Below are 26959 nucleotides of genomic sequence, written 5' to 3'. Positions count from 1 at the left end.
GTCTCTCTCATTCTCTCTTTCTCTGTCTCTCCTCTCTCTCATTCTGTCTTTCTCTCTCTCCTCTCTCTCATTCTGTCTTTCTCTGTCTCCTCTCTCTCATTCTGTCTTTCTCTGTCTCTCCTCTCTCTCATTCTGTCTTTCTCTGTCTCTCCTCTCTCTCAGGGAGCCCTCAGGCAGCAGCCGTTTGACTCCTCGGAAGAGAAGCCCCAGTTCCCAGGAGCATCGGCAGAGTTTATTGATCACCTGGAGTTCATCCAACCTAACGTGATCTCTGGGATCCCCGTCTACAGGGTCATGGACCGGGCCGGGAAGATCATTAACCCCTCAGAGGACCCACAGGTAACAATACACACTCTACTAGTTCATACTTCACAGGTCATTAACCCCTCAGAGGACCCACAGTACTAGTTCATACTACACAGGTCATTAACCCCTCAGAGGACCCACAGGTAACAGTACCCACAGTACTAGTTGATACTACACAGGTCATTAACCCCTCAGAGGACCCATAGTACTAGTTGATACTACACAGGTCATTAACCCCTCAGAGGACCCATAGTACTAGTTGATACTACACAGGTCATTAACCCATCAGAGGACCCATAGTACTAGTTGATACTACACAGGTCATTAACCCCTCAGAGGACCCATAGTACTAGTTGATACTACACAGGTCATTAACCCCTCAGAGGACCCATAGTACTAGTTGATACTACACAGGTCATTAACCCCTCAGAGGACCCATAGTACTAGTTGATACTTCACAGGTCATTAACCCCTCAGAGGACCCACAGTACTAGTTGATACTACACAGGTCAGTAACCCCTCAGAGGACCCATAGTACTAGTTGATACTACACAGGTCAGTAACCCCTCAGAGGACCCACAGTACTAGTTGATACTACACAGGTTACAGCCCTCAGAGGACCCATAGTACTAGTTGATAATTCAGTAACCCCTCAGAGGACCCATAGTACTAGTTGATACTACACAGTCATTAACAGCACCACAGTCAATTGAATTAGGTCATTCCCTCAGAGGACCCACAGTACTAGTTGATACTACACAGGTCATTAATCACAGCACCTTGTCAATAGAACAGTCATTCCCTCAGATCTCTATGACTACCACAGTACTAGTTGATACTAGCACAGGTCATTTGTCAATAGAGTTGAGAATCAGGTCATTAACCCCTCAGAGGACCCTAGTACAGTTAATATACAGTCATTAACCCTCAGAGGTCATAGTAATTGATACTACACAGGTCATTAACCCCTCTAGGACCTATAGTACAGTATTATACAGCACCAGAGGTCAATAGAATTAGACTTCCCAGGTCATTCCCTAGGACTACCACAGTATTATACAGTCATTAACCCCTTGTCAATAGAATTAGAATCCCTATCTCTATGACTACAGTACACAGTTTACAGCACCTTGTCAATAGAATTAGATTCCCTATCTCTATGACTACCACAGTATTATACAGCACCTTGTCAATAGAATTAGAATCCCTATCTCTATGACTACCACAGTATTATACAGCACCTTGTCAATAGAATTAGAATCCCTATCTCTATGACTACCACAGTATTATACAGCACCTTGTCAATAGAATTAGAATCCCTATCTCTATGACTACCACAGTATTATACAGCACCTTGTCAATAGAATTAGAATCCCTATCTCTATGACTACCACAGTATTATACAGCACCTTGTCAATAGAATTAGATTCCCTGTCTCTATCTCTACCACAGTATTATACAGCACCTTGTCAATAGAATTAGAATCCCTATCTCTATAACTACCACAGTATTATACAGCACCTTGTCAATAGAATTAGATTCCCTATCTCTATGACTACCACAGTATTATCAGCATTGTCTGAATTGAATGGCCCTTCCTCTATAACTCCCCCACAGTATTATACAGCACCTTGTCAAGTGTTAGATTCCCTATCTCAGAAGATGACCACAGTATTATACAGCACCTTGTCAATATGAATTAGAGACAGGTGACTCTATAACTACCACCTGGGTCTGTCAGCACCTGTCAATAGAATTAGAACCCTATCTCTATGACTACCACAGTATTATACAGCACCTTGTCAATAGAATTAGAATCCCTATCTCTATGACTACCACAGTATTATACAGCACCTTGTCAATAGAATTAGAATCCCTATCTCTATGACTACGCTCCCTGTCTGATTGGCTGATTGTGTTGGCCCTTCCTTCCTCCCCCACAGCTCTCCAAGGAACAAGTGTTGAACTTCTACCAGAAGATGACCCTTCTGAACACCATGATCCTGACAGTCTCAGAGACAGGTGACTCTAACCTGGATGTGTCATCTGCCTAGACAGGAACCTATTGACAGGGCATCTTAGACAGGCCCATAGGGAATAGGGTGGTACATCTCTAGACAGGACTCTAATGATGTGACATCTCTAGACAGGACTCTAATGATGTGACATCTCTAGACAGGACTCTAATGATGTGACATCTCTAGACAGGACTCTAATGATGTGACATCTCTAGACAGGACTCTAATGATGTGACATCTCTAGACAGGACTCTAATGATGTGACATCTCTAGACAGGACTCTAATGATGTCACATCTCTAGACAGGACTCTAATGATGTCACATCTCTAGACAGGACTCTAATGATGTCACATCTCTAGACAGGACTCTAATGATGTCACATCTCTAGACAGGACTCTAATGATGTCACATCTCTAGACAGGACTCTAATGATATGACATCTCTAGACAGGACTCTAATGATGTGACATCTCTAGACAGGACTCTAATGATGTGTGTGTTGTAGGGTGGTACATCTCTAGACAGGACTCTAATGATGTGTGTGTTGTAGGGTCGTATATCCTTCTACATGACTAACTATGGAGAGGAGGGAACACACATCGGCAGCGCTGCAGCTCTCGACCCAAGGGACTTGGTCTTCGGCCAGTACAGGGAAGCAGGTAAAGATTCAGCTCTCGACCCAAGGGACTTGGTCTTCGGCCAGTACAGGGAAGCAGGTAAAGATTCAGCTCTCGACCCAAGGGACTTGGTCTTCGGCCAGTACAGGGAAGCAGGTAAAGATTCAGCTCTCGACCCAAGGGACTTGGTCTTCGGCCAGTACAGGGAAGCAGGTAAAGATTCAGCTCTCGACCCAAGGGACTTGGTCTTCGGCCAGTACAGGGAAGCAGGTAAAGATTCAGCTCTCGACCCAAGGGACTTGGTCTTCGGCCAGTACAGGGAAGCAGGTAAAGATTCAGCTCTCGACCCAAGGGACTTGGTCTTCGGCCAGTACAGGGAAGCAGGTAAAGATTCAGCTCTCGACCCAAGGGACTTGGTCTTCGGCCAGTACAGGGAAGCAGGTAAAGATTCAGCTCTCGACCCAAGGCCAGTACAGGGAAGCAGGTAAAGATTCAGCTCTCGACCCAAGGGACTTGGTCTTAGGCCAGTACGGGGAAGCAGGTAAAGATTCAGCTCTCGACCCAAGGGACTTGGTCTTCGGGCCAGTACAGGGAAGCAGGTAAAGATTCAGCTCTCGACCCAAGGCCAGTACAGGGAAGCAGGTAAAGATTCAGCTCTCGACCCAAGGGACTTGGTCTTAGGCCAGTACAGGGAAGCAGGTAAAGATTCAGCTCTCGACCCAAGGGACTTGGTCTTCGGTCAGTACAGGGAAGCAGGTAAAGATTCAGCTCTCGACCCAAGGCCAGTACAGGGAAGCAGGTAAAGATTCAGCTCTCGACCCAAGGCCAGTACAGGGAAGCAGGTAAAGATTCAGCTCTCGACCCAAGGCCAGTACAGGGAAGCAGGTAAAGATTCAGCTCTCGACCCAAGGCCAGTACAGGGAAGCAGGTAAAGATTCAGCTCTCGACCCAAGGCCAGTACAGGGAAGCAGGTAAAGATTCAGCTCTCGACCCAAGGGACTTGGTCTTAGGCCAGTACGGGGAAGCAGGTAAAGATTCAGCTCTCGACCCAAGGCCAGTACAGGGAAGCAGGTAAAGATTCAGCTCTCGACCCAAGGGACTTGGTCTTCGGGCCAGTACAGGGAAGCGGGTAAAGATTCAGCTCTCGACCCAAGGCCAGTACAGGGAAGCAGGTAAAGATTCAGCTCTCGACCCAAGGGACTTGGTCTTCGGCCAGTACAGGGAAGCAGGTAAAGATTCAGCTCTCGACCCAAGGCCAGTACAGGGAAGCAGGTAAAGATTCAGCTCTCGACCCAAGGCCAGTACAGGGAAGCAGGTAAAGATTCAGCTCTCGACCCAAGGCCAGTACAGGGAAGCAGGTAAAGATTCAGCTCTCGACCCAAGGCCAGTACAGGGAAGCAGGTAAAGATTCAGCTCTCGACCCAAGGCCAGTACAGGGAAGCAGGTAAGGCTTCAATAGGGTTTAATGAGAGGAAGACCTGTTGACATCTCATCCACTGTCTAAGGATACTCTGAGTCGATATTCATGTAGTAAGGAATTCCCCTCGACCCCTTGGGTAGAAGAGCCAACTCTTGTCAGGAATAACAAAACATACCAAAAAAAAGCTGTTGTGTGTAACTATATATGCCATTTAGCAGACGCTTTTATCCAAAGCGACTTACAGTCATGTGTGCATACATTCTACGTATGGGTGGTCCTGGGAATCAAACCCACTACCCTGGCGTTACAAGCGCCATGCTCTAGCAACTGAGCTACAGAAGGACCTAACTAGGTCAAAAATCTCAAGTTATGGTTCACAATGGCTCCACGTAGGGACATAGAGCCTGCGAGGAGAGCCCTGTAGCTTCAGGCTCTACCACGTGACCCGGTATCCTTGTATGTTACATGTAGCTAGAGCACCGTGTGTTGACGCTGTCACGGGTTAGACGGTTCACTTGTTCAGTAACAGTCCGTTTTATAACTCTGTTCTCTACTTGTAGCTGTGTAGTCAGTTTAGCTCTGTTCTCTACTTGTAGCTGTGTAGTCAGTTTAACTCTGTTCTCTACTTGTAGCTGTGTAGTCAGTTTAACTCTGTTCTCTAATTGTAGCTGTGTAGTCAGTTTAACTCTGTTCTCTACTTGTAGCTGTGTAGTCAGTTTAACTCTGTTCTCTACTTGTAGCTGTGTAGTCAGTTTAACTCTGTTCTCTACTTGTAGCTGTGTAGTCAGTTTAACTCTGTTCTCTACTTGTAGCTGTGTAGTCAGTTTAACTCTGTTCTCTACTTGTAGCTGTGTAGTCAGTTTAACTCTGTTCTCTACTTGTAGCTGTGTAGTCAGTTTAACTCTGTTCTCTACTTGTAGCTGTGTAGTCAGTTTTATAACTGTTCTCTACTTGTAGCTGTGTAGTCAGTTTTATAACTCTGTTCTCTACTTGTAGCTGTGTAGTCAGTTTAACTCTGTTCTCTACTTGTAGCTGTGTAGTTGTTTAACTCTGTTCTCTACTTGTAGCTGTGTAGTCAGTTTAGCTCTGTTCTCTACTTGTAGCTGTGTAGTCAGTTTAACTCTGTTCTCTACTTGTAGCTGTGTAGTCAGTTTAACTCTGTTCTCTACTTGTAGCTGTGTAGTCCATTTTATAACTCTGTTCTCTACTTGTAGCTGTGTAGTCAGTTTAACTCTGTTCTCTAATTGTAGCTGTGTAGTCAGTTTAACTCTGTTCTCTACTTGTAGCTGTGTAGTCAGTTTAGCTCTGTTCTCTACTTGTAGCTGTGTAGTCAGTTTAACTCTGTTCTCTACTTGTAGCTGGGAGTCAGTTTAACTCTGTTCTCTACTTGTAGCTGTGTAGTTGTTTAACTCTGTTCTCTACTTGTAGCTGTGTAGTCAGTTTAACTCTGTTCTCTACTTGTAGCTGTGTAGTCAGTTTAACTCTGTTCTCTACTTGTAGCTGTGTAGTCAGTTTAACTCTGTTCTACTACTTGTAGTCAGTTTAACTCTGTTCTCACTTGTAGCTGTTAGTCAGTTTAACTCTGTTCTCTACTTGTAGCTGTGTAGTCAGTTTAACTCTGTTCTCTACTTGTAGCTGTGTAGTCAGTTTAACTCTGTTCTCTACTTGTAGCTGTGTAGTCAGTTTAACTCTGTTCTCTACTTGTAGCTGTGTAGTCAGTTTAACTCTGTTCTCTACTTGTAGCTGTGTAGTCAGTTTAACTCTGTTCTCTACTTGTAGCTGTGTAGTCAGTTTAACTCTAATTGTAGCTGTGAAGTCAGTTTAACTCTGTTCTCTACTTGTAGCTGTGTAGTCAGTTTAACTCTGTTCTCTACTTGTAGCTGTGTAGTCAGTTTAACTCTGTTCTCTACTTGTAGCTGTGTAGTCAGTTTAACTCTGTTCTCTACTTGTAGCTGTGTAGTCAGTTTAACTCTGTTCTCTACTTGTAGCTGTGTAGTCAGTTTAACTCTGTTCTCTACTTGTAGCTGTGTAGTCAGTTTAACTCTGTTCTCTACTTGTAGCTGTGTAGTCAGTTTAACTCTGTTCTCTACTTGTAGCTGTGTAGTCAGTTTAACTCTGTTCTCTACTTGTAGCTGTGTAGTCAGTTTAACTCTGTTCTCTACTTGTAGCTGTGTAGTCAGTTTAACTCTGTTCTCTACTTGTAGCTGTGTAGTCAGTTTAGCTCTGTTCTCTACTTGTAGCTGTGTAGTCAGTTTAACTCTGTTCTCTAATTGTAGCTGTGTAGTCAGTTTAACTCTGTTCTCTACTTGTAGCTGTGTAGTCAGTTTAACTCTGTTCTCTACTTGTAGCTGTGTATTCAGTTTTATAACTGTTCTCTACTTGTAGCTGTGTAGTCTGTTTAACTCTGTTCTCTACTTGTAGCTGTGTAGTTGTTTAACTCTGTTCTCTACTTGTAGCTGTGTAGTCAGTTTAACTCTGTTCTCTACTTGTAGCTGTGTAGTCAGTTTAACTCTGTTCTCTACTTGTAGCTGTGTAGTCAGTTTAACTCTGTCAGTTTAACTCTGTTCTCTACTTGTAGCTGTGTAGTCAGTTTAACTCTGTTCTCTACTTGTAGCTGTGTAGTCAGTTTAACTCTGTTCTCTAGCTGTGTCAGCTGTACTTGTAGTCAGTTTAACTCTGTTCTCTACTTGTAGCTGTGTAGTCAGTTTAACTCTGTTCTCTACTTGTAGCTGTGTAGTCAGTTTAACTCTGTTCTCTACTTGTAGCTGTGTAGTCAGTTTAACTCTGTTCTCTACTTGTAGCTGTGTAGTCAGTTTAACTCTGTTCTCTACTTGTAGCTGTGTAGTCAGTTTAACTCTGTTCTCTACTTGTAGCTGTGTAGTCAGTTTAACTCTGTGTAGCTGTGTAGTCAGTTTAACTCTGTTCTCTACTTGTAGCTGTGTAGTCAGTTTAACTCTGTTCTCTACTTGTAGCTGTGTAGTCAGTTTAACTCTGTTCTCTACTTGTAGCTGTGTAGTAGCTGTTTAACTCTGTTCTCTACTTGTAGCTGTGTAGTCAGTTTAACTCTGTTTCTACTTGTAGCTGTTAGTCAGCTGTGTAGTCAGTTTAACTCTGTTCTCTACTTGTAGCTGTGTAGTCAGTTTAACTCTGTTCTCTACTTGTAGCTGTGTAGTCTGTTTAACAGTTTAACTCTGTTCTCTACTTGTAGCTGTGTAGTCAGTTTAACTCTGTTCTCTACTTGTAGCTGTGTAGTCTGTTTAACTCTGTTCTCTACTTGTAGCTGTGTAGTCAGTTTAACTCTGTTCTCTACTTGTAGCTGTGTAGTCAGTTTAACTCTGTTCTCTACTTGTAGCTGTGTAGTCAGTTTAACTCTGTTCTCTACTTGTAGCTGTGTAGTCAGTTTAACTCTGTTCTCTACTTGTAGCTGTGTAGTCAGTTTAACTCTGTTCTCTACTTGTAGCTGTGTAGTCTGTTTAACTCTGTTCTCTACTTGTAGCTGTGTAGTCAGTTTAACTCTGTTCTCTACTTGTAGCTGTGTAGTCAGTTTAACTCTGTTCTCTACTTGTAGCTGTGTAGTCAGTTTAACTCTGTTCTCTACTTGTAGCTGTGTAGTCAGTTTAACTCTGTTCTCTAATTGTAGCTGTCAGTTTAGTCAGTTTAACTCTGTTCTCTACTCTGTTCTCTACTTGTAGCTGTGTAGTCAGTTTAACTCTGTTCTCTACTTGTAGCTGTGTAGTCAGTTTAACTCTGTTCTCTACTTGTAGCTGTGTAGTCAGTTTAACTCTGTTCTCTCTTGTAGCTGTGTAGTCAGTTTAACTCTGTTCTCTACTTGTAGCTGTGTAACTCTGTTCTCTACTTGTAGCTGTGTAGTCAGTTTAACTCTGTTCTCTACTTGTAGCTGTGTAGTCAGTTTTATAACTCTGTTCTCTACTTGTAGCTCAGTTTTTAACTCTGTTCTCTAGTCTGTGTAGTTTTATAACTCTGTTCTCTACTTGTAGCTGTGTAGTCAGTTTAACTCTGTTCTCTACTTGTAGCTGTGTAGTCAGTTTAACTCTGTTCTCTACTTGTAGCTGTGTAGTCAGTTTAACTCTGTTCTCTACTTGTAGCTGTAGTCAGTTTAACTCTGTTCTCTACTTGTAGCTGTGTAGTCAGTTTAACTCTGTTCTCTACTTGTAGCTGTGTAGTCAGTTTAACTCTGTTCTCTACTTGTAGCTGTGTAGTCAGTTTAACTCTGTTCTCTACTTGTAGCTGTGTAGTCAGTTTTATAACTCTGTTCTCTACTTGTAGTCAGTTTAACTCTGTTCTCTACTTGTAGCTGTGTAGTCAGTTTTATAACTCTGTTCTCTACTTGTAGTCAGTTTAACTCTGTTCTCTACTTGTAGCTGTGTAGTCAGTTTAACTCTGTTCTCTACTTGTAGCTGTGTAGTCAGTTTAACTCTGTTCTCTACTTGTAGCTGTGTAGTCAGTTTAACTCTGTTCTCTACTTGTAGCTGTGTAGTCAGTTTAACTCTGCTGTGTTTGTAGCTGTGTAGTCAGTTTAACTCTGTTCTCACTTGTAGCTGTGTAGTCAGTTTTTAACATGTAGCTGTGTAGTCAGTTTAACTCTGTTCTCTACTTGTAGCTGTAGTCAGTTTAAACTTGTAGCTGTGTAGTCAGTTTAACTCTGTTCTCTACTTGTAGCTGTGTAGTCAGTTTTAAACTCTGTCTACTTGTAGCTGTGTAGTCAGTTTAACTCTGTTCTCTACTTGTAGCTGTGTAGTCAGTTTAACTCTGTTCTCTACTTGTAGCTGTGTAGTCAGTTTAACTCTGTTCTCTACTTGTAGCTGTGTAGTCAGTTTAACTCTGTTCTCTACTTGTAGCTGTGTAGTCAGTTTAACTCTGTTCTCTTTGTAGCTGTGTAGTCAGTTTAACTCTGTTCTCTACTTGTAGCTTAGTCATGTTTAGTCAGTTTAACTCTGTTCTCTACTTGTAGCTGTGTAGTCTGTTTAACTCTGTTCTCTACTTGTAGCTGTGTAGTCAGTTTAACTCTGTTCTCTACTTGTAGCTGTGTAGTCAGTTTAACTCTGTTCTCTACTTGTAGCTGTGTAGTCAGTTTAACTCTGTTCTAACTCTGTAGCTGGGAGTCAGTTTAACTCTGTTCTCTACTTGTAGCTGTGTAGTCAGTTTAACAACTTGTAGCTGTGTCAGTCAGTTTAACTCTGTTCTCTACTTGTAGCTGTGTAGTCAGTTTAACTCTGTTAAGCTGTGTAGTCAGTTTAACTCTGTTCTCTACTTGTAGCTGTGTAGTCAGTTTTCTCTACTTGTAGCTGTGTTTAGTGAGTTTAACTCTGTTCTCTACTTGTAGCTGTTCAGTTTAACAGTCAGTTTAACTCTGTTCTCTAATTGTAGCTGTGAGTCAGTTTCCTCTGTTCTCTACTTGTAGCTGTGTAGTCAGTTTAACTCTGTTCTCTACTTGTAGCTGTGTAGTCAGTTTAACTCTGTTCTCTACTTTAACTCTGTTCTCTACTTGTAGCTGTGTAGTCAGTTTAACTCTGTTCTAACTTGTAGCTGTGTAGTCAGTTTAACTCTGTTCTCTACTTGTAGCTGTGTAGTCAGTTTAACTCTGTTCTCTACTTGTAGCTGTGTAGTCAGTTTAACTCTGTTTCTAATGTAGCTGTGTAGTCAGTTTAACTCTGTTCTCTACTTGTAGCTGTGTAGTCATTTTATAACTCTGTTCTCTACTTGTAGCTGTGTAGTAGCTGTGTAACTCTGTTCTCTAATTGTAGCTGTGTATTCAGTTTAACCCTGTTCTCTACTTGTAGCTGTGTAGTCAGTTTTATAACTCTGTTCTCTCTTGTAGCTGTGTAGTCAGTTTTATAACTCTGTTCTCTACTTGTAGCTGTGTAACAGTTTTATAACTCTGTTCTCTACTTGTAGCTGTGTAGTCAGTTTAACTCTGTTCTCTACTTGTAGCTGTGTAGTCAGTTTAACTCTGTTCTCTACTTGTAGCTGTGTAGTCAGCCCTCTACTTGTAGCTGTGTAGTCAGTTTAACTCTGTTTTACTTGTAGCAGCCCTCTGTTGTCCTGTAGCTGTGTAGTCAGTTTAACAGCCCTCTGTGTCCTGTAGTGTCTCTGTTCTCTACTTGTAGCTGTGTAGTCAGTTTAACTCTGTTCTCCTTGTAGCTCTGTGTCCTGTTCTCTACTTGTAGCTGTGTAGTCAGTTTTTAGCTCTGTTCTCTACTTGTAGCCTGTAGGGTTTAACAGCCCTAGCTGTGTAGTGTTTAACTCTGTTCTCTACTTGTAGCTGTGTAGTCAGTTTAACTCTGTTCTCCTCAGTTTAACTCTGTTCTCTACTGTGTCAGTTTAACTCTGTTCTCTACTTGTAGGTTTACTGTTTACAGCTGTTCTCTACTGTGTAGCTGTAGGTTTTATAACTCTGTTTAAGTCCTCTCTGTGTAGCTGTGTAGGGTTTAACACTTGTAGCTGTGTAGTCAGCCTGTTCTCTGTGTCCTGTCAGTTTTATAACTCTGTTCTCTACTTGTAGTTTAACTCTGTTCTCTACTTGTAGCTGTGTAGTCAGTTTAACTGTTCTCTGTGTCCTGTGTAGGGTTTAACAGTTCTCTCTGTGTAGCTGTGTAGTCAGTTTAACAGCTGTTCTCTGTGTAGCTGTGTAGTCAGTTTAACTCTGTTTCCTCTGTGTCCTAGCTGTGTAGCTGTGTAGGTTTAACTTGTAGCTGTGTAGTCAGTTTAACTCTGTGTCCTTGTAGGGTTTAGTCAGTTTTATAGCTGTGTAGTCTGTTTAACTTCTCTACTTGTAGCTCTCTGTGTAGCTGTGTAGTCTGTTTAACAGTTCTCCTTGTAGCTGTGTAGTCTGTTTAACTCTGTTCCTACTTGTAGCTGTGTAGTCAGTTTAACTCAGTTCTCTACTTGTAGCTGTGTCCTGTACTTGGGTTAGTCAGTTTTACACTCTGTTGTCCTTGTAGCTGTGTAGTCAGTTTAACAGCTGTTCTCTACTTGTAGCTGTGTAGTGTTTCCTGTAGCTGTGTAGGTTTAACTCTGTTCTCAGCCCTCTGTGTCCTTGTAGCTGTGAAGGTTTAACTCTGTTCTCTACTGTGTAGCTGTAGGGTTTAACTCTGTTCTCTACTTGTAGCTGTGTAGTCAGTTTAACTCAGCTCCTTGTAGCTGTGTAGGGTTTAACTCTGTTCTCCTTGTAGCTGTGTAGGGTTTAACTCTGTTCTCTACTGTAGCTGTGTAGTCAGTTTAACTGCTCTAATTGTAGCTGTGTGTAGCCCTCTGTAGTTTAACAGTTCTCTAATTGTAGCTGTGTAGGGTTTAACTCTGTTCTCTACTTGTAGCTGTGTAGGTTTAAACTCTGTTCTCTACTTGTAGCTGTGTAGGTTTAACTGTTCTCTAATTGTAGCTGTGTAGTCAGTTTAACTCTGTTCCCTCTTGTAGCTGTGTAGGGTTTAACTCTGTTCTCTACTGTGTAGCCTGTAGGGTTTAACTCTGTTCCTCTGTGTCCTGTAGTCAGTTTAACTCAGTTCCCTCTGTGTCCTGTGTAGTCAGTTTTATAACTCTGTTCTCTACTTGTAGCTGTGTAGTCAGTTTTATAACTCTGTTCTCTACTTGTAGTTGTGTAGTCTGTTTGTTTGTGTTGTTGGTCTCGGCTAGCTTAATGCTCCTGTTGTTAGCTAGCTGGTGGCTGCTAGCTACGTCGTGAAAAGAGGCGTGAGGGAAGCCCTTACGATATGGCATGTTTTCTAAGTAGCGAGAACGCTCTGGAGCAGGCAGTGTTGAAAAGTCATCTTCAAACATGTACTTCTCTGAAAAATCTAGTTTTGTAATTGACTAAAAACAAGCAGACATCAAATATTTTTTTAAAGGTCAAGTTGTTTGCTGTGTGAGCCAATGTGGTAACCTAGGTAACCGCGTGTTGTTGTTTTCCCCAGGGGCTGGTTGGGGCCGCGACGGTCTATCTAATAACGACTGGGACTATTCAACAGGGGTTTAGTGAGAGAACAAACGGTTTCACATCTCACCTCCCCCGACTGTAATTTGATACAGTTTCGCTTCAAAGCTGAGTGAAATGCTGATGCTTTAACTCGGGCCAATAACAAAACATTAATTAGAGGTGAGCCCTCCCTGTTTTAATGGATGCGTGCGGGTGATCCCAGTGAATACAACCATATTTTCAAACTATTTAACAGACGGTGCTAATTCTGATTCTGAATAATACATTGACTCTCATTCAATGTTAAACAGCCCTCTGTGTCCTGTAGGGTTTAACAGCCCTCTGTGTCCTGTAGGGTTTAACAGCCCTCTGTGTCCTGTAGGGTTTAACAGCCCTCTGTGTCCTGTAGGGTTTAACAGCCCTCTGTGTCCTGTAGGGTTTAACAGCCCTCTGTGTCCTGTAGGGTTTAACAGCCCTCTGTGTCCTGTAGGGTTTAACAGCCCTCTGTGTCCTGTAGGGTTTAACAGCCCTCTGTGTCCTGTAGGGTTTAACAGCCCTCTGTGTCCTGTAGGGTTTAACAGCCCTCTGTGTCCTGTAGGGTTTAACAGCCCTCTGTGTCCTGTAGGGTTTAACAGCCCTCTGTGTCCTGTAGGGTTTAACAGCCCTCTGTGTCCTGTAGGGTTTAACAGCCCTCTGTAGGGTTTAACAGCCCTCTGTAGGGTTTAACAGCCCTCTGTAGGGTTTAACAGCCCTCTGTAGGGTTTAACAGCCCTCTGTAGGGTTTAACAGCCCTCTGTAGGGTTTAACAGCCCTCTGTAGGGTTTAACAGCCCTCTAGGGTTTAACAGCCCTCTGTGTCCTGTAGGGTTTAACAGCCCTCTGTGTCCTGTAGGGTTTAACAGCCCTCTGTGTCCTGTAGGGTTTAACAGCCCTCTGTGTCCTGTAGGGTTTAACAGCCCTCTGTGTCCTGTAGGGTTTAACAGCCCTCTGTGTCCTGTAGGGTTTAACAGCCCTCTGTGTCCTGTAGGGTTTAACAGCCCTCTGTGTCCTGTAGGGTTTAACAGCCCTCTGTGTCCTGTAGGGTTTAACAGCCCTCTGTGTGTCCTGTAGGGTTTAACAGCCCTCTGTAACAGTCCTGTAGGGTTTAACAGCCCTCTGTGTAACAGCCCTCTGTAGGGTTTAACAGCCCTCTAGGGTTTAACAGCCCCTGTAGGGTTTAACAGCCCTCTGTGTCCTCTAGGGTTTAACAGCCCTCTCTAGGGTGTCCTCTAGGGTTTAACAGCCCTCTAGGGTTTAGCAGCCCTCTCTAGGGTTTAACAGCCCTCTCTAGGGTTTAACAGCCCTCTGTGTCCTGTAGGGTTTAACAGCCCTCTGTGTCCTGTAGGGTTTAACAGCCCTCTGTGTCCTGTAGGGTTTAACAGCCCTCTGTGTCCTCTAGGGTTTAACAGCCCTCTGTGTCCTCTAGGGTTTAACAGCCCTCTGTGTCCTCTAGGGTTTAACAGCCCTCTGTGTCCTCTAGGGTTTAACAGCCCTCTGTGTCCTCTAGGGTTTAACAGCCTCTGTGTCCTAGGGTTTAACAGCCCTCTGTGTCCTGTAACAGCCCTCTGTGTCCTGTTTTTAACAGCCCTCTGTGTCCTGTAGGGTTTAACAGCCCTCTGTGTCCTCTAGGGTTTAACAGCCCTCTGTGTCCTCTAGGGTTTAACAGCCCTCTGTGTCCTGTAGGGTTTAACAGCCCTCTGTGTCCTGTAGGGTTTAACAGCCCTCTGTGTCCTGTAGGGTTTAACAGCCCTCTGTGTCCTGTAGGGTTTAACAGCCCTCTGTGTCCTGTAGGGTTTAACAGCCCTCTGTGTCCTCTAGGGTTTAACAGCCCTCTGTGTCCTCTAGGGTTTAACAGCCCTCTGTGTCCTGTAGGGTTTAACAGCCCTCTGTGTCCTGTAGGGTTTAACAGCCCTCTGTGTCCTGTAGGGTTTAACAGCCCTCTGTGTCCTGTAGGGTTTAACAGCCCTCTGTGTCCTGTAGGGTTTAACAGCCCTCTGTGTCCTGTAGGGTTTAACAGCCCTCTGTGTCCTGTAGGGTTTAACAGCCCTCTGTAGGGTTTAACAGCCCTCTGTAGGGTTTAACAGCCCTCTGTAGGGTTTAACAGCCCTCTGTAGGGTTTAACAGCCCTCTAGGGTTTAACAGCCCTCTGTGTCCTGTAGGGTTTAACAGCCCTCTGTGTCCTGTAGGGTTTAACAGCCCTCTGTGTCCTGTAGGGTTTAACAGCCCTCTGTGTCCTGTAGGGTTTAACAGCCCTCTGTGTCCTGTAGGGTTTAACAGCCCTCTGTGTCCTGTAGGGTTTAACAGCCCTCTGTAGGGTTTAACAGCCCTCTCTAGGGTTTAACAGCCCTCTGTGTTTAACAGCCCCTGTAGGGTTTAACAGCCCTCTGTGTAACAGCCCCTCTAGGGTTTAACAGCCCTCTGTAACAGCCCTCCTGTAGGGTTTAACAGCCCTCTGTGTCCTGTAGGGTTTAACAGCCCTCTGTGTCCTCTAGGGTTTAACAGCCCTCTGTGTCCTGTAGGGTTTAACAGCCCTCTGTGTCCTGTAGGGTTTAACAGCCCCTCTGTGTCCTCTAGGGTTTAACAGCCCTCTCTAGGGTTTAACAGCCCTCTCTAGGGTTTAACAGCCCTCTCTAGGGTTTAACAGCCCTCTCTAGGGTTTAACAGCCCTCTGTGTCCTGTAGGGTTTAACAGCCCTGTGTCCTGTAGGGTTTAACAGCCCCTGTGTCCTAGGGTTTAACAGCCCTCTGTGTCCTAGGGTTTAACAGCCCTCTGTGTCCTGTAGGGTTTAACAGCCCTCTGTGTCCTGTAGGGTTTAACAGCCCTCTCTAGGGTTTAACAGCCCTCTCTAGGGTTTAACAGCCCTCTCTAGGGTTTAACAGCCCTCTCTAGGGTTTAACAGCCCTCTGTAGGGTTTAACAGCCCTCTGTGTCCTCTAGGGTTTAACAGCCCTCTCTAGGGTTTAACAGCCCTCTCTAGGGTTTAACAGCCCTCTCTAGGGTTTAACAGCCCTCTCTAGGGTTTAACAGCCCTCTCTAGGGTTTAACAGCCCTCTGTGTCCTGTAGGGTTTAACAGCCCTCTGTGTCCTGTAGGGTTTAACAGCCCTCTGTGTCCTGTAGGGTTTAACAGCCCTCTGTGTCCTCTAGGGTTTAACAACCCTCTGTGTTTTGTCGGTAGGCGTGATGATGTACCCTCTGTGTTTTGTCGGTAGGCGTGCTGATGTACCCTCTGTGTTTTGTCGCTAGGCGTGCTGATGTACCCTCTGTGTTTTGTCGCTAGGCGTGATGATGTACCCTCTGTGTTTTGTCACTAGGCGTGATGATGTACCCTCTGTGTTTTGTCGCTAGGCGTGATGATGTACCCTCTGTGTTTTGTCGCTAGGCGTGCTGATGTACCCTCTGTGTCCGCTAGGCGTGATGATGTACCCTCTGTGTCCGCTAGGCGTGATGATGTACCCTCTGTGTTTTGTCGGTAGGCATGATGATGTACCCTCTGTGTCCGCTAGGCGTGATGATGTACTCTCTGTGTCCGCTAGGCGTGATGATGTACCCTCTGTGTTTTGCCGCTAGGCGTGCTGATGTACCCTCTGTGTCCGCTAGGCGTGATGATGTACCCTCTGTGTTTTGTCGCTAGGCGTGATGATGTACCCTCTGTGTTTTGTCGCTAGGCGTGATGATGTACCCTCTGTGTCCGCTAGGCGTGATGATGTACCCTCTGTGTTTTGTCGCTAGGCGTGCTGATGTACCGTGGTTTCCCCCTGGATCTGTTCATGGCTCAGTGCTATGCCAACGTTGACGACCTGGGCAAGGGACGCCAGATGCCCGTTCACTACGGAAGCAAAGACCTCAATTTCGTCACCATCTCCTCTCCTCTGGCCACTCAGATCCCACAAGGTGAGCCCCTGTCTCAGATCATGGTTGGGATTCACTCCATATCGATTCCAGTCAATTCAGAAAGTACATTTCAAATGTTACAATTTTTTTAAACGGTTTAGAGAATTGAAATTCCAATCTCTGTCTTCCTGACCATTTGACCTAGCTAGGAAACACTCCAGGCCCTATTTAGCTACTGGCTATAACTGGGCCCAGAGTTTGTCCCTACGGTGGCTTGCAAACGTATTCAACCCCCCTTGGCATTTTTACTATTTTGTTGCATTACAACCTGGGATTAAAATGGATTTTTATCATTTGATTTACACAACAAGCCTACCACTTTGAAGATGCAAAATATTTTTTATTGTGAAACAAGAAGTAAGACACAAAAAAAACAGAGAACTAGAGTGTGCATACCTATTCACCCCCCCAAAATCAATACTTTGTGGAGCCACCTTCTGCAGCAATTACAGCTGCAAGTCTCTTGGGGTATGTCTCTATAAGCTTGGCACATCGAGCCACTGGGATTTTTGTCCATTCTTCAAGGCAAAACTGCTCCAGCTCCTTCAAGTTGGATGGGTTCTGCTGGTGGGTTCTGCAGATTCTCAATTGGATTGAGGTCTGGGCTTTGACCAGGCCATTCCAAGACATTTAAATGTTTCCCCTTAAACCACTCGAGTGTTGCTTTAGCAGTATGCTTAGGGTCATTGTCCTGGAAGACTGGAACAGGTTTCCCTCAAGAATTTCCCAGTATTTAGCGCCATTCATCATTCCTTCAATTCTGACCAGTTTCCCTGCCGATGAAAAACATCCCCACAGCATGATGCTTTACAGGTTGTAAAGTAACAAAATAGGAAAAACGCCAAGGGGGATGAGTTGACTTTTGCAAGGCCCTGTAATTAGCTACTGGCCATAACTGGGGCCCAGAGTTTCTTCCTATTCAGCTACTGGCCATAACTGGGGCCCAGAGTTTCTTCCTATTTAGCTACTGGCCATAACTGGGCCCAGAGTTTATTCCTGATTTTTCAGTCCACTTAACTTTATTGTCCCTTATTCAGGAACTTGTCTCGAATCTTGAGTTAAGACTTATCAATATTTTATACCAGACTACACTGGTATAAATGATACATCTTGGACCTGGTAGTGCTTACTTCAGTATAGACAGACAGGGGTTAGTGCATGGGTGTCAAACTCTGGCCCGCGGGGTAATTATATTTGGCCCGCGAGACAATACCAAATTACTACTAGAGCTGGCCCGCCGGTATTATACAGCGCATTCACCACTAATACTACGAATCCCATAATGCTCTGCTGTTTTCGCGCGCCAATCAGGACAGGACCCAGAAACGCTCTCTCCTCTGTGACAGTAGTCATAGCAACATAGACGCTACAACTGTCAGCGAGCTAACCCTTCCCAAAAATGGCGAAAAGAAAGGCAGAAAACAGGAGCTTTCTGGACAAGTGGGAGGCAGAATATCTGTTTACATATGTAAAAGACAAACCTGTTTGTCTTGTTTGTGGAGTCAACGTGGCTGTAAGTAAGGAGTACAACATTAGACGACACTATGAAACGAAACACCATGACAAATACAAGGACCTGGACATGACTCAAAGGAGCCAGAAAGTAGAGGAGATGAAAAGAAGTTTGGTTTCACAACAGAATATGTTTAAAAAAGCCACATCACAAAGCGAGGCTGCTGTTAAGGCTAGTTATATAGTGGCAGCAGAGATCGCAAAATCAGCCCGGCCCTTTAATGAGGGAGAGTTCATGAAAAAGTGCATGATGAAGGTTTGTGACCTCGTATGCCCAGAGAAAAAACAAGCATTTTCAAACGTGAGCCTGAGCAGGAACACAGTAGCTGATCGCACATGTGATCTTGCCACCAATCTGTATGACCAGCTGATGGAAAAGGGAAAAGATTTTGTTGCGTTCTCCCTCGCTGTGGATGAGAGCTGCGACGCATCTGATACTGCTCAGCTGTCAGTCTTCATCCGTGGAGTGGACTCAAATCTGTGTGTTATGGAGGAGCTATTAGGATTCAAATCAATGCATGGCACAACCACAGGAAAGGAAATCTTTGAGGAGGTTTCCAAATGTGTAACTGAAATAAAGCTGCCGTGGGATAAACTCGTTGGATTAACGACAGATGGTGCGCCAGCGATGGGCGGTAAAAAGAGTGGACTGGTGGGCATGGTTCGGGAGAAGATGCGGGAAGAGAACTGTGCAGGTGAGCTAACTGTTTACCACTGCATCATACATCAGGAAGCACTGTCTGCCAAAGCCCTAAAGATGGAACATGTTATGACCACAGTAACACAGGTAGTTAACTTTATAAGAGCCAAAGGTCTAAATCACCGCCAGTTTAAATCTTTTCTGGAGGAGTGTGGTTCGGAATACGCAGACGTGCCGTATCACACAGAGGTGAGATGGCTAAGCAGAGGAAAAGTACTGAACAGATGTTTCGAGCTGTGTGAGGAAATATGTCAATTCCTGGAAACCAAAGGGAAGGATACAGCAGAGCTCCGGGAGCAAAAGTTCCTGTGTGAGCTGGCCTTTCTCTGTGACATCTCGAGCCATCTCGATGCACTGAACCTGCAGCTTCAGGGGCGGGGGCGCATCATCACAGACATGTACGCTGCAGTGAGGGCCTTCAAAACTAAACTGTGCCTGTGGGAGAATCAGATGCTGCAAGGAAACCTTTGCCATTTTCCCTGCTGCCAATCCATAAAAGCGCAGATCTCTACCGCCGTGTTCCCATGCGCGCAGTTTGCTGAAAAACTCAGTGTTCTCGCCGCTGAGTTTAGCCGGCGATTTGCCGACTTCGATGCCCAGAAATGCAAGTTTGAACTGCTTAGTAATCCCTTCGCAGTTGATGTGGAAAATGCACCAACCAACATCCAAATGGAGCTGATTGAACTCCAGTGCAACGGCACGCTGAAGTCAAAGTATGATGCTGTGGGCGCCGCACAGTTTCCACGGTTCATCCTTGACACAATGCCTCAGCTCCGCACCCAAGCTGCTCAGATGCTCTCCATGTTCGGCAGCACTTATCTATGCAAGCAACTTTTCTCCTCGATGAAGATGACCAAAACAACTCACAGGAGACGTCTGACTGATGAACATCTTCGCTCGATACTGATGAGTTCTTCAGCTCAGAGCTTGAGCCCAGACATTGATGAACTAGCATCCAAGAAGAGATGCCAGGTATCTGGCTTGGGCACATCAGATTAGACCAGTGTGCAATAATTAACGTTTTCTTTATGCACTTTTTCTTGCTACAAGGCATGGGCTTGAATGGTTGATTGATTTATTATCATTTTATTTGTAAAATTATTAGCCAGTGGAAAAAGTTGATTTTGGTATTTAAATCAGAAGGCTGCAAATAGAAAAGAGGCATACAATTTTTATTTAAATTGTATTTATTTAATAAATGAATGCCATTGTGTTTTTTCATTTGAAATTCTATTTTGCATGTCTCCACTATTAAATTATATATTGTATGGTAATAAGCGATGCTTGTTCCATATTCAATGTTAAAGCAAAACTTGTTTGGGTCCATATTAAAAGGTTAATTTGTTCAATGTTGGCCCGTGACTTTGTTCAGGTTTTACATTTTGGCCCACTGGGTATTTGAGTTTGACACCCCTGGGTTAGTGTGTCTGCCTGCCTGCCTGCCTGCCTGCCTGCCTGCCTGCCTGTCTGTCTGTCTGTCTGTCTGTCTGTCTGTCTGTCTGTCTGTCTGTCTGTCTGTCTGTCTGTCTGTCTGTCTGTCTGTCTGTCTGTCTGTCTGTCTGTCTGTCTGTCTGTCTGTCTGTCTGTCTGTCTGTCTGTCTGTCTGTCTGTCTGTCTGTCTGTCTGTCTGTCTGTCTGTCTGTCTGTCTGTCTGTCTGTCTGTCTGTCTGTCTGTCTGTCTGTCTGTCTGTCTGTCTGTCTGTCTGTCTGTCTGTCTGTCTGTCTGTCTGTCTGTCTGTCTGTCTGTCTGTCTGTCTGTCTGTCTGTCTGTCTGTCTGTCTGTCTGTCTGTCTGTCTGTCTGTCTGTCTGTCTGTCTGTCTGTCTGTCTGTCTGTCTGTCTGTCTGTCTGTCTGTCTGTCTGTCTGTCTGTCTGTCTGTCTGTCTGTCTGTCTGTCTGTCTGTCTGTCTGTCTGTCTGTCTGTCTGTCTGTCTGTCTGTCTGTCTGTCTGTCTGTCTGTCTGTCTGTCTGTCTGTCTGTCTGTCTGTCTGTCTGTCTGTCTGTCTGTCTGTCTGTCTGTCTGTCTGTCTGTCTGTCTGTCTGTCTGTCTGTCTGTCTGTCTGTCTGTCTGTCTGTCTGTCTGTCTGTCTGTCTGTCTGTCTGTCTGTCTGTCTGTCTGTCTGTCTGTCTGTCTGTCTGTCTGTCTGTCTGTCTGTCTGTCTGTCTGTCTGTCTGTCTGTCTGTCTGTCTGTCTGTCTGTCTGTCTGTCTGTCTGTCTGTCTGTCTGTCTGTCTGTCTGTCCTAACCCCCCCTCTGTGTACCAGCGGCAGGGGCAGCGTACGCAGCGAAGAGAGAGAACACCAACCGTGCTGTGATCTGTTATTTCGGAGAGGGCGCGGCCAGCGAGGGCGACGCCCACGCCGGGTTCAACTTCTCTGCGACCCTGGAGTGCCCGCTCATCTTCTTCTGCCGTAACAACGGCTACGCCATCTCCACGCCGACCAACGAGCAGTACCGGGGGGACGGCATCGGTAAGACGGGCAGCACGTTGTTCTGTTTGGGTTCCCGTCAGCTGGTGTTGAACAACAGCTAGTCTTCCTGAGGTGCAGTACAAAACAATAACACCAGAGAGATAACACCAGAGAGATAACACCAGAGAGATAACAACAGCTAGTCTTCCTGAGGTGCAGTACAAAACAGAGACACCAGAGAGGTAACACCAGAGAGATAACACCAGAGAGATAACAAGAGACTCGATGTCTGAAGAAAGTTTTATTTGTAATATGTGGTTATTCTTATCTTATTGTAAGTGGTTCTGGATCAGAGAGTCTGCTAAATGACTCCCTACTGGAGTGACTGGATAAGAGAGTCTGTTAAATGACTCCCTACTGTAGTGACTGGATAAGAGAGTCTGTTAAATGACTCCCTACTGTAGTGACTGGATAAGAGAGTCTGTTAAATGACTCCCTACTGTAGTGACTGGATAAGAGTCTGTTAAATGACTCCCTACTGTAGTGGCTCTGGATAAGAGTCTGTTAAATGACTCCCTACTGTAGTGACTGGATAAGAGAGTCTGTTAAATGACTCCCTACTGTAGTGACTGGATAAGAGTCTGTTAAATGACTCCCTACTGTAGTGACTGGATAAGAGAGTCTGCTAAATGACTCCCTACTGTAGTGACTGGATAAGAGTCTGTTAAATGACTCCCTACTGTAGTGACTGGATAAGAGAGTCTGTTAAATGACTCCCTACTGTAGTGACTGGATCAGAGAGTCTGTTAAATGACTCCCTACTGTAGTGACTGGATAAGAGAGTCTGTTAAATGACTCCCTACTGTAGTGACTGGATAAGAGAGTCTGTTAAATGACTCCCTACTGGAGTGACTGGATAAGAGAGTCTGTTAAATGACTCCCTACTGGAGTGACTGGATAAGAGAGTCTGCTAAATGACTCCCTACTGGAGTGACTGGAGTGACTGGATCAGAGAGTCTGTTAAATGACTCCCTACTGGAGTGACTGGATAAGAGAGTCTGCTAAATGACTCACTACTGTAGTGACTGGATAAGAGAGTCTGCTAAATGACTCCCTACTGTAGTGACTGGATAAGAGAGTCTGTTAAATGACTCCCTACTGTAGTGACTGGATAAGAGAGTCTGTTAAATGACTCCCTACTGTAGTGACTGGATAAGAGAGTCTGTTAAATGACTCACTACTGTAGTGACTGGATAAGAGAGTCTGTTAAATGACTCCCTACTGGAGTGACTGGATAAGAGAGTCTGCTAAATGACTCCCTACTGTAGTGACTGGATCAGAGAGTCTGTTAAATGACTCCCTACTGTAGTGACTGGATAAGAGAGTCTGTTAAATGACTCACTACTGTAGTGACTGGATAAGAGAGTCTGTTAAATGACTCACTACTGTAGTGGCTCTGGATCAGAGAGTCTGCTAAATGACTCCCTACTGGAGTGACTGGATAAGAGAGTCTGCTAAATGACTCACTACTGTAGTGACTGGATAAGAGAGTCTGCTAAATGACTCCCTACTGTAGTGACTGGATAAGAGAGTCTGTTAAATGACTCCCTACTGTAGTGACTGGAGTGACTGGATAAGAGAGTCTGCTAAATGACTCCCTACTGGAGTGACTGGATCAGAGAGTCTGTTAAATGACTCCCTACTGTAGTGGCTGGATAAGAGTCTGTTAAATGACTCCCTACTGTAGTGACCGGATCAGAGAGTCTGCTAAATGACTCCCTACTGTAGTGACTGGATAAGAGAGTCTGCTAAATGACTCCCTACTGGAGTGACTGGAGTGACTGGATAAGAGAGTCTGTTAAATGACTCCCTACTGTAGTGACTGGATAAGAGAGTCTGCTAAATGACTCCCTACTGGAGTGACTGGAGTGACTGGAGTGACTGGATAAGAGAGTCTGTTAAATGACTCCCTGAGGATCTGTGTGTCATGTTGTGAACTGATCCTGTGTTGTGGTCCTCTCAGCCGCACGCGGTCCAGGCTACGGTATGATGTCTATCAGAGTGGACGGTAACGACGTGTTCGCTGTGTACAACGCTACCAAGGAGGCTCGCCGTAGGGCTGTGGCCGAGAACCAGCCCTTCCTCATCGAGGCCATGACCTACAGGTACACTACCTGTCTGTTCCTGTCTGTACCTGTACACTACCTGTCTGTTCCTGTCTGTACCTGTACACTACCTGTCTGTTCCTGTACACTACCTGTCTGTTCCTGTCTGTTCCTGTACACTACCTGTCTGTTCCTGTCTGTACCTGTACACTACCTGTCTGTTCCTGTACACTACCTGTCTGTTCCTGTCTGTACCTGTACACTACCTGTCTGTACCTGTACACTACCTGTCTGTTCCTGTCTGTACCTGTACACTACCTGTCTGTTCCTGTCTGTACCTGTACACTACCTGTCTGTTCCTGTACACTACCTGTCTGTTCCTGTACACTACCTGTCTGTACCTGTACACTACCCGTCTGTACCTGTACACTACCTGTCTGTACCTGTACACTACCTGTCTGTTCCTGTACACTACCTGTCTGTTCCTGTCTGTACCTGTACACTACCTGTCTGTACCTGTACACTACCTGTCTGTACCTGTACACTACCTGTCTGTTCCTGTCTGTAACTGTACACTACCTGTCTGTACCTGTACACTACCTGTCTGTTCCTGTCTGTACCTGTACACTACCTGTCTGTTCCTGTCTGTACCTGTACACTACCTGTCTGTACCTGTACACTACCTGTCTGTACCTGTACACTACCTGTCTGTACCTGTACACTACCTGTCTGTACCTGTACACTACCTGTCTGTACCTGTACACTACCTGTCTGTACCTGTACACTACCCGTCTGTACCTGTACACTACCTGTCTGTTCCTGTCTGTACCTGTACACTACCTGTCTGTACCTGTACACTACCTGTCTGTACCTGTACACTACCTGTCTGTTCCTGTCTGTACCTGTACACTACCTGTCTGTTCCTGTCTGTACCTGTACACTACCTGTCTGTACCTGTACACTACCCGTCTGTACCTGTACACTACCTGTCTGTTCCTGTCTGTACCTGTACACTACCTGTCTGTACCTGTACACTACCCGTCTGTACCTGTACACTACCTGTCTGTTCCTGTCTGTACCTGTACACTACCTGTCTGTACCTGTACACTACCTGTCTGTACCTGTACACTACCTGTCTGTACCTGTACACTACCTGTCTGTTCCTGTCTGTACCTGTACACTACCTGTCTGTTCCTGTCTGTACCTGTACACTACCTGTCTGTACCTGTACACTACCTGTCTGTACCTGTACACTACCTGTCTGTTCCTGTACACTACCTGTCTGTTCCTGTCTGTACCTGTACACTACCTGTCTGTACCTGTACACTACCTGTCTGTTCCTGTACACTACCTGTCTGTTCCTGTCTGTACCTGTACACTACCTGTCTGTACCTGTACACTACCTGTCTGTTCCTGTCTGTACCTGTACACTACCTGTCTGTTCCTGTCTGTACCTGTACACTACCTGTCTGTTCCTGTCTGTACCTGTACACTACCTGTCTGTTCCTGTCTGTACCTGTACACTACCTGTCTGTACCTGTACACTACCTGTCTGTTCCTGTACACTACCTGTCTGTTCCTGTCTGTACCTGTACACTACCTGTCTGTACCTGTACACTACCTGTCTGTACCTGTACACTACCCGTCTGTACCTGTACACTACCTGTCTGTTCCTGTCTGTACCTGTACACTACCTGTCTGTACCTGTACACTACCTGTCTGTACCTGTACACTACCCGTCTGTACCTGTACACTACCCGTCTGTACCTGTACACTACCTGTCTGTACCTGTACACTACCCGTCTGTACCTGTACACTACCCGTCTGTACCTGTACACTACCCGTCTGTACCTGTACACTACCCGTCTGTACCTGTACACTACCCGTCTGTACCTGTACACTACCCGTCTGTACCTGTACACTACCTGTCTGTACCTGTACACTACCTGTCTGTACCTGTACACTACCCGTCTGTACCTGTACACTACCCGTCTGTACCTGTACACTACCTGTCTGTACCTGTACACTACCTGTCTGTACCTGTACACTACCTGTCTGTACCTGTACACTACCTGTCTGTACCTGTCTGTACCTGTACACTACCTGTCTGTACCTGTACACTACCCGTCTGTACCTGTACACTACCTGTCTGTTCCTGTCTGTACCTGTACACTACCTGTCTGTACCTGTACACTACCTGTCTGTACCTGTACACTACCTGTCTGTTCCTGTCTGTACCTGTACACTACCTGTCTGTACCTGTACACTACCTGTCTGTACCTGTACACTACCCGTCTGTACCTGTACACTACCTGTCTGTACCTGTACACTACCTGTCTGTACCTGTACACTACCTGTCTGTTCCTGTACACTACCTGTCTGTTCCTGTCTGTACCTGTACACTACCTGTCTGTACCTGTACACTACCTGTCTGTTCCTGTACACTACCTGTCTGTTCCTGTACACTACCTGTCTGTTCCTGTCTGTACCTGTACACTACCTGTCTGTACCTGTACACTACCCGTCTGTACCTGTACACTACCTGTCTGTACCTGTACACTACCCGTCTGTACCTGTACACTACCCGTCTGTACCTGTACACTACCCGTCTGTACCTGTACACTACCCGTCTGTACCTGTACACTACCCGTCTGTACCTGTACACTACCCGTCTGTACCTGTACACTACCCGTCTGTACCTGTACACTACCTGTCTGTACCTGTCTGTAACTGTACACTACCTGTCTGTTCCTGTACACTACCTGTCTGTTCCTGTACACTACCTGTCTGTTCCTGTCTGTACCTGTACACTACCTGTCTGTACCTGTACACTACCTGTCTGTACCTGTACACTACCCGTCTGTACCTGTACACTACCTGTCTGTTCCTGTCTGTACCTGTACACTACCTGTCTGTACCTGTACACTACCTGTCTGTACCTGTACACTACCTGTCTGTTCCCGTCTGTACCTGTACACTACCTGTCTGTACCTGTACACTACCTGTCTGTTCCTGTCTGTAACTGTACACTACCTGTCTGTTCCTGTACACTACCCGTCTGTACCTGTACACTACCTGTCTGTACCTGTACAGACAGGTACCCCCTCTAGCACCAGGGTCATCTGTACCCCCTCTAGCACCAGGGTCAGCTGTACCCCCTCTAGCACCAGGGTCAGCTGTACCCCCTCTAGCACCAGGGTCAGATGTACCCCCTCTAGCACCAGGGTCAGCTGTACCCCCTCTAGCACCAGGGTCAGCTGTACCCCCTCTAGCACCAGGGTCAGCTGTACCCCCTCTAGCACCAGGGTCAGCTGTACCCCTCTAGCACCAGGGTCAGCTGTACCCCCTCTAGCACCAGGGTCAGCTGTACCCCCTCTAGCACCAGGGTCAGCTGTACCCCCTCTAGCACCAGGGTCAGCTGTACCCCCTCTAGCACCAGGGTCAGCTGTACCCCTCTAGCACCAGGGTCAGCTGTACCCCCTCTAGCACCAGGGTCAGCTGTACCCCGTCTTGCACCAGGGTCAGCTGTACCCCCTCTAGCACCAGGGTCAGCTGTACCTCCTCTAGCCCCAGGGTCAGCTGTACCTCCTCTAGCCCCAGGGTCAGCTGTACCTCCTCTAGCACCAGGGTCAGCTGTACCTCCTCTAGCACCAGGGTCAGCTGTACCCCCTCTAGCCCCAGGGTCAGCTGTACCTCCTCTAGCCCCAGGGTCACCTGTACCTCCTCTAGCACCAGGGTCAGCTGTACCCCCTCTAGCACCAGGGTCAGCTGTACCTCCTCTAGCACCAGGGTCAGCTGTACCCCCTCTAGCACCAGGGTCAGCTGTACCTCCTCTAGCACCAGGGTCAGCTGTACCTCCTCTAGCCCCAGGGTCAGCTGTACCCCCTCTAGCACCAGGGTCAGCTGTACCTCCTCTAGCACCAGGGTCAGCTGTACCTCCTCTAGCCCCAGGGTCAGCTGTACCTCCTCTAGCACCAGGGTCAGCTGTACCCCCTCCAGCACCAGGGTCAGC

General features: G+C 45.8%; 1 protein-coding gene across 1 annotated transcript in view; it reads left to right on the top strand.

Annotated features, from left to right (window-relative positions):
* bckdha (branched chain keto acid dehydrogenase E1 subunit alpha) overlaps positions 1-26959 on the top strand; it is a 43184-nt gene that overhangs the window by 6217 nt on the left and 10008 nt on the right. The window contains exons 2-7 of the mRNA XM_052470761.1: positions 163-339; positions 2250-2345; positions 2875-2983; positions 16059-16220; positions 20696-20902; positions 22866-23007. Of these exons, the coding sequence (XP_052326721.1) occupies positions 163-339; positions 2250-2345; positions 2875-2983; positions 16059-16220; positions 20696-20902; positions 22866-23007 (893 nt within the window). The remainder of the gene's footprint in view (positions 1-162; positions 340-2249; positions 2346-2874; positions 2984-16058; positions 16221-20695; positions 20903-22865; positions 23008-26959) is intronic.

The sequence above is a fragment of the Oncorhynchus keta genome, chromosome 1 (genome assembly GCF_023373465.1).
Source record: "Oncorhynchus keta strain PuntledgeMale-10-30-2019 chromosome 1, Oket_V2, whole genome shotgun sequence".
In the NCBI taxonomy this organism is placed as follows: Eukaryota; Metazoa; Chordata; class Actinopteri; order Salmoniformes; family Salmonidae; genus Oncorhynchus; species Oncorhynchus keta.
Note: the sequence above shows the minus strand (reverse complement) of the source record. Positions and strands in the feature narration are given on the sequence as shown.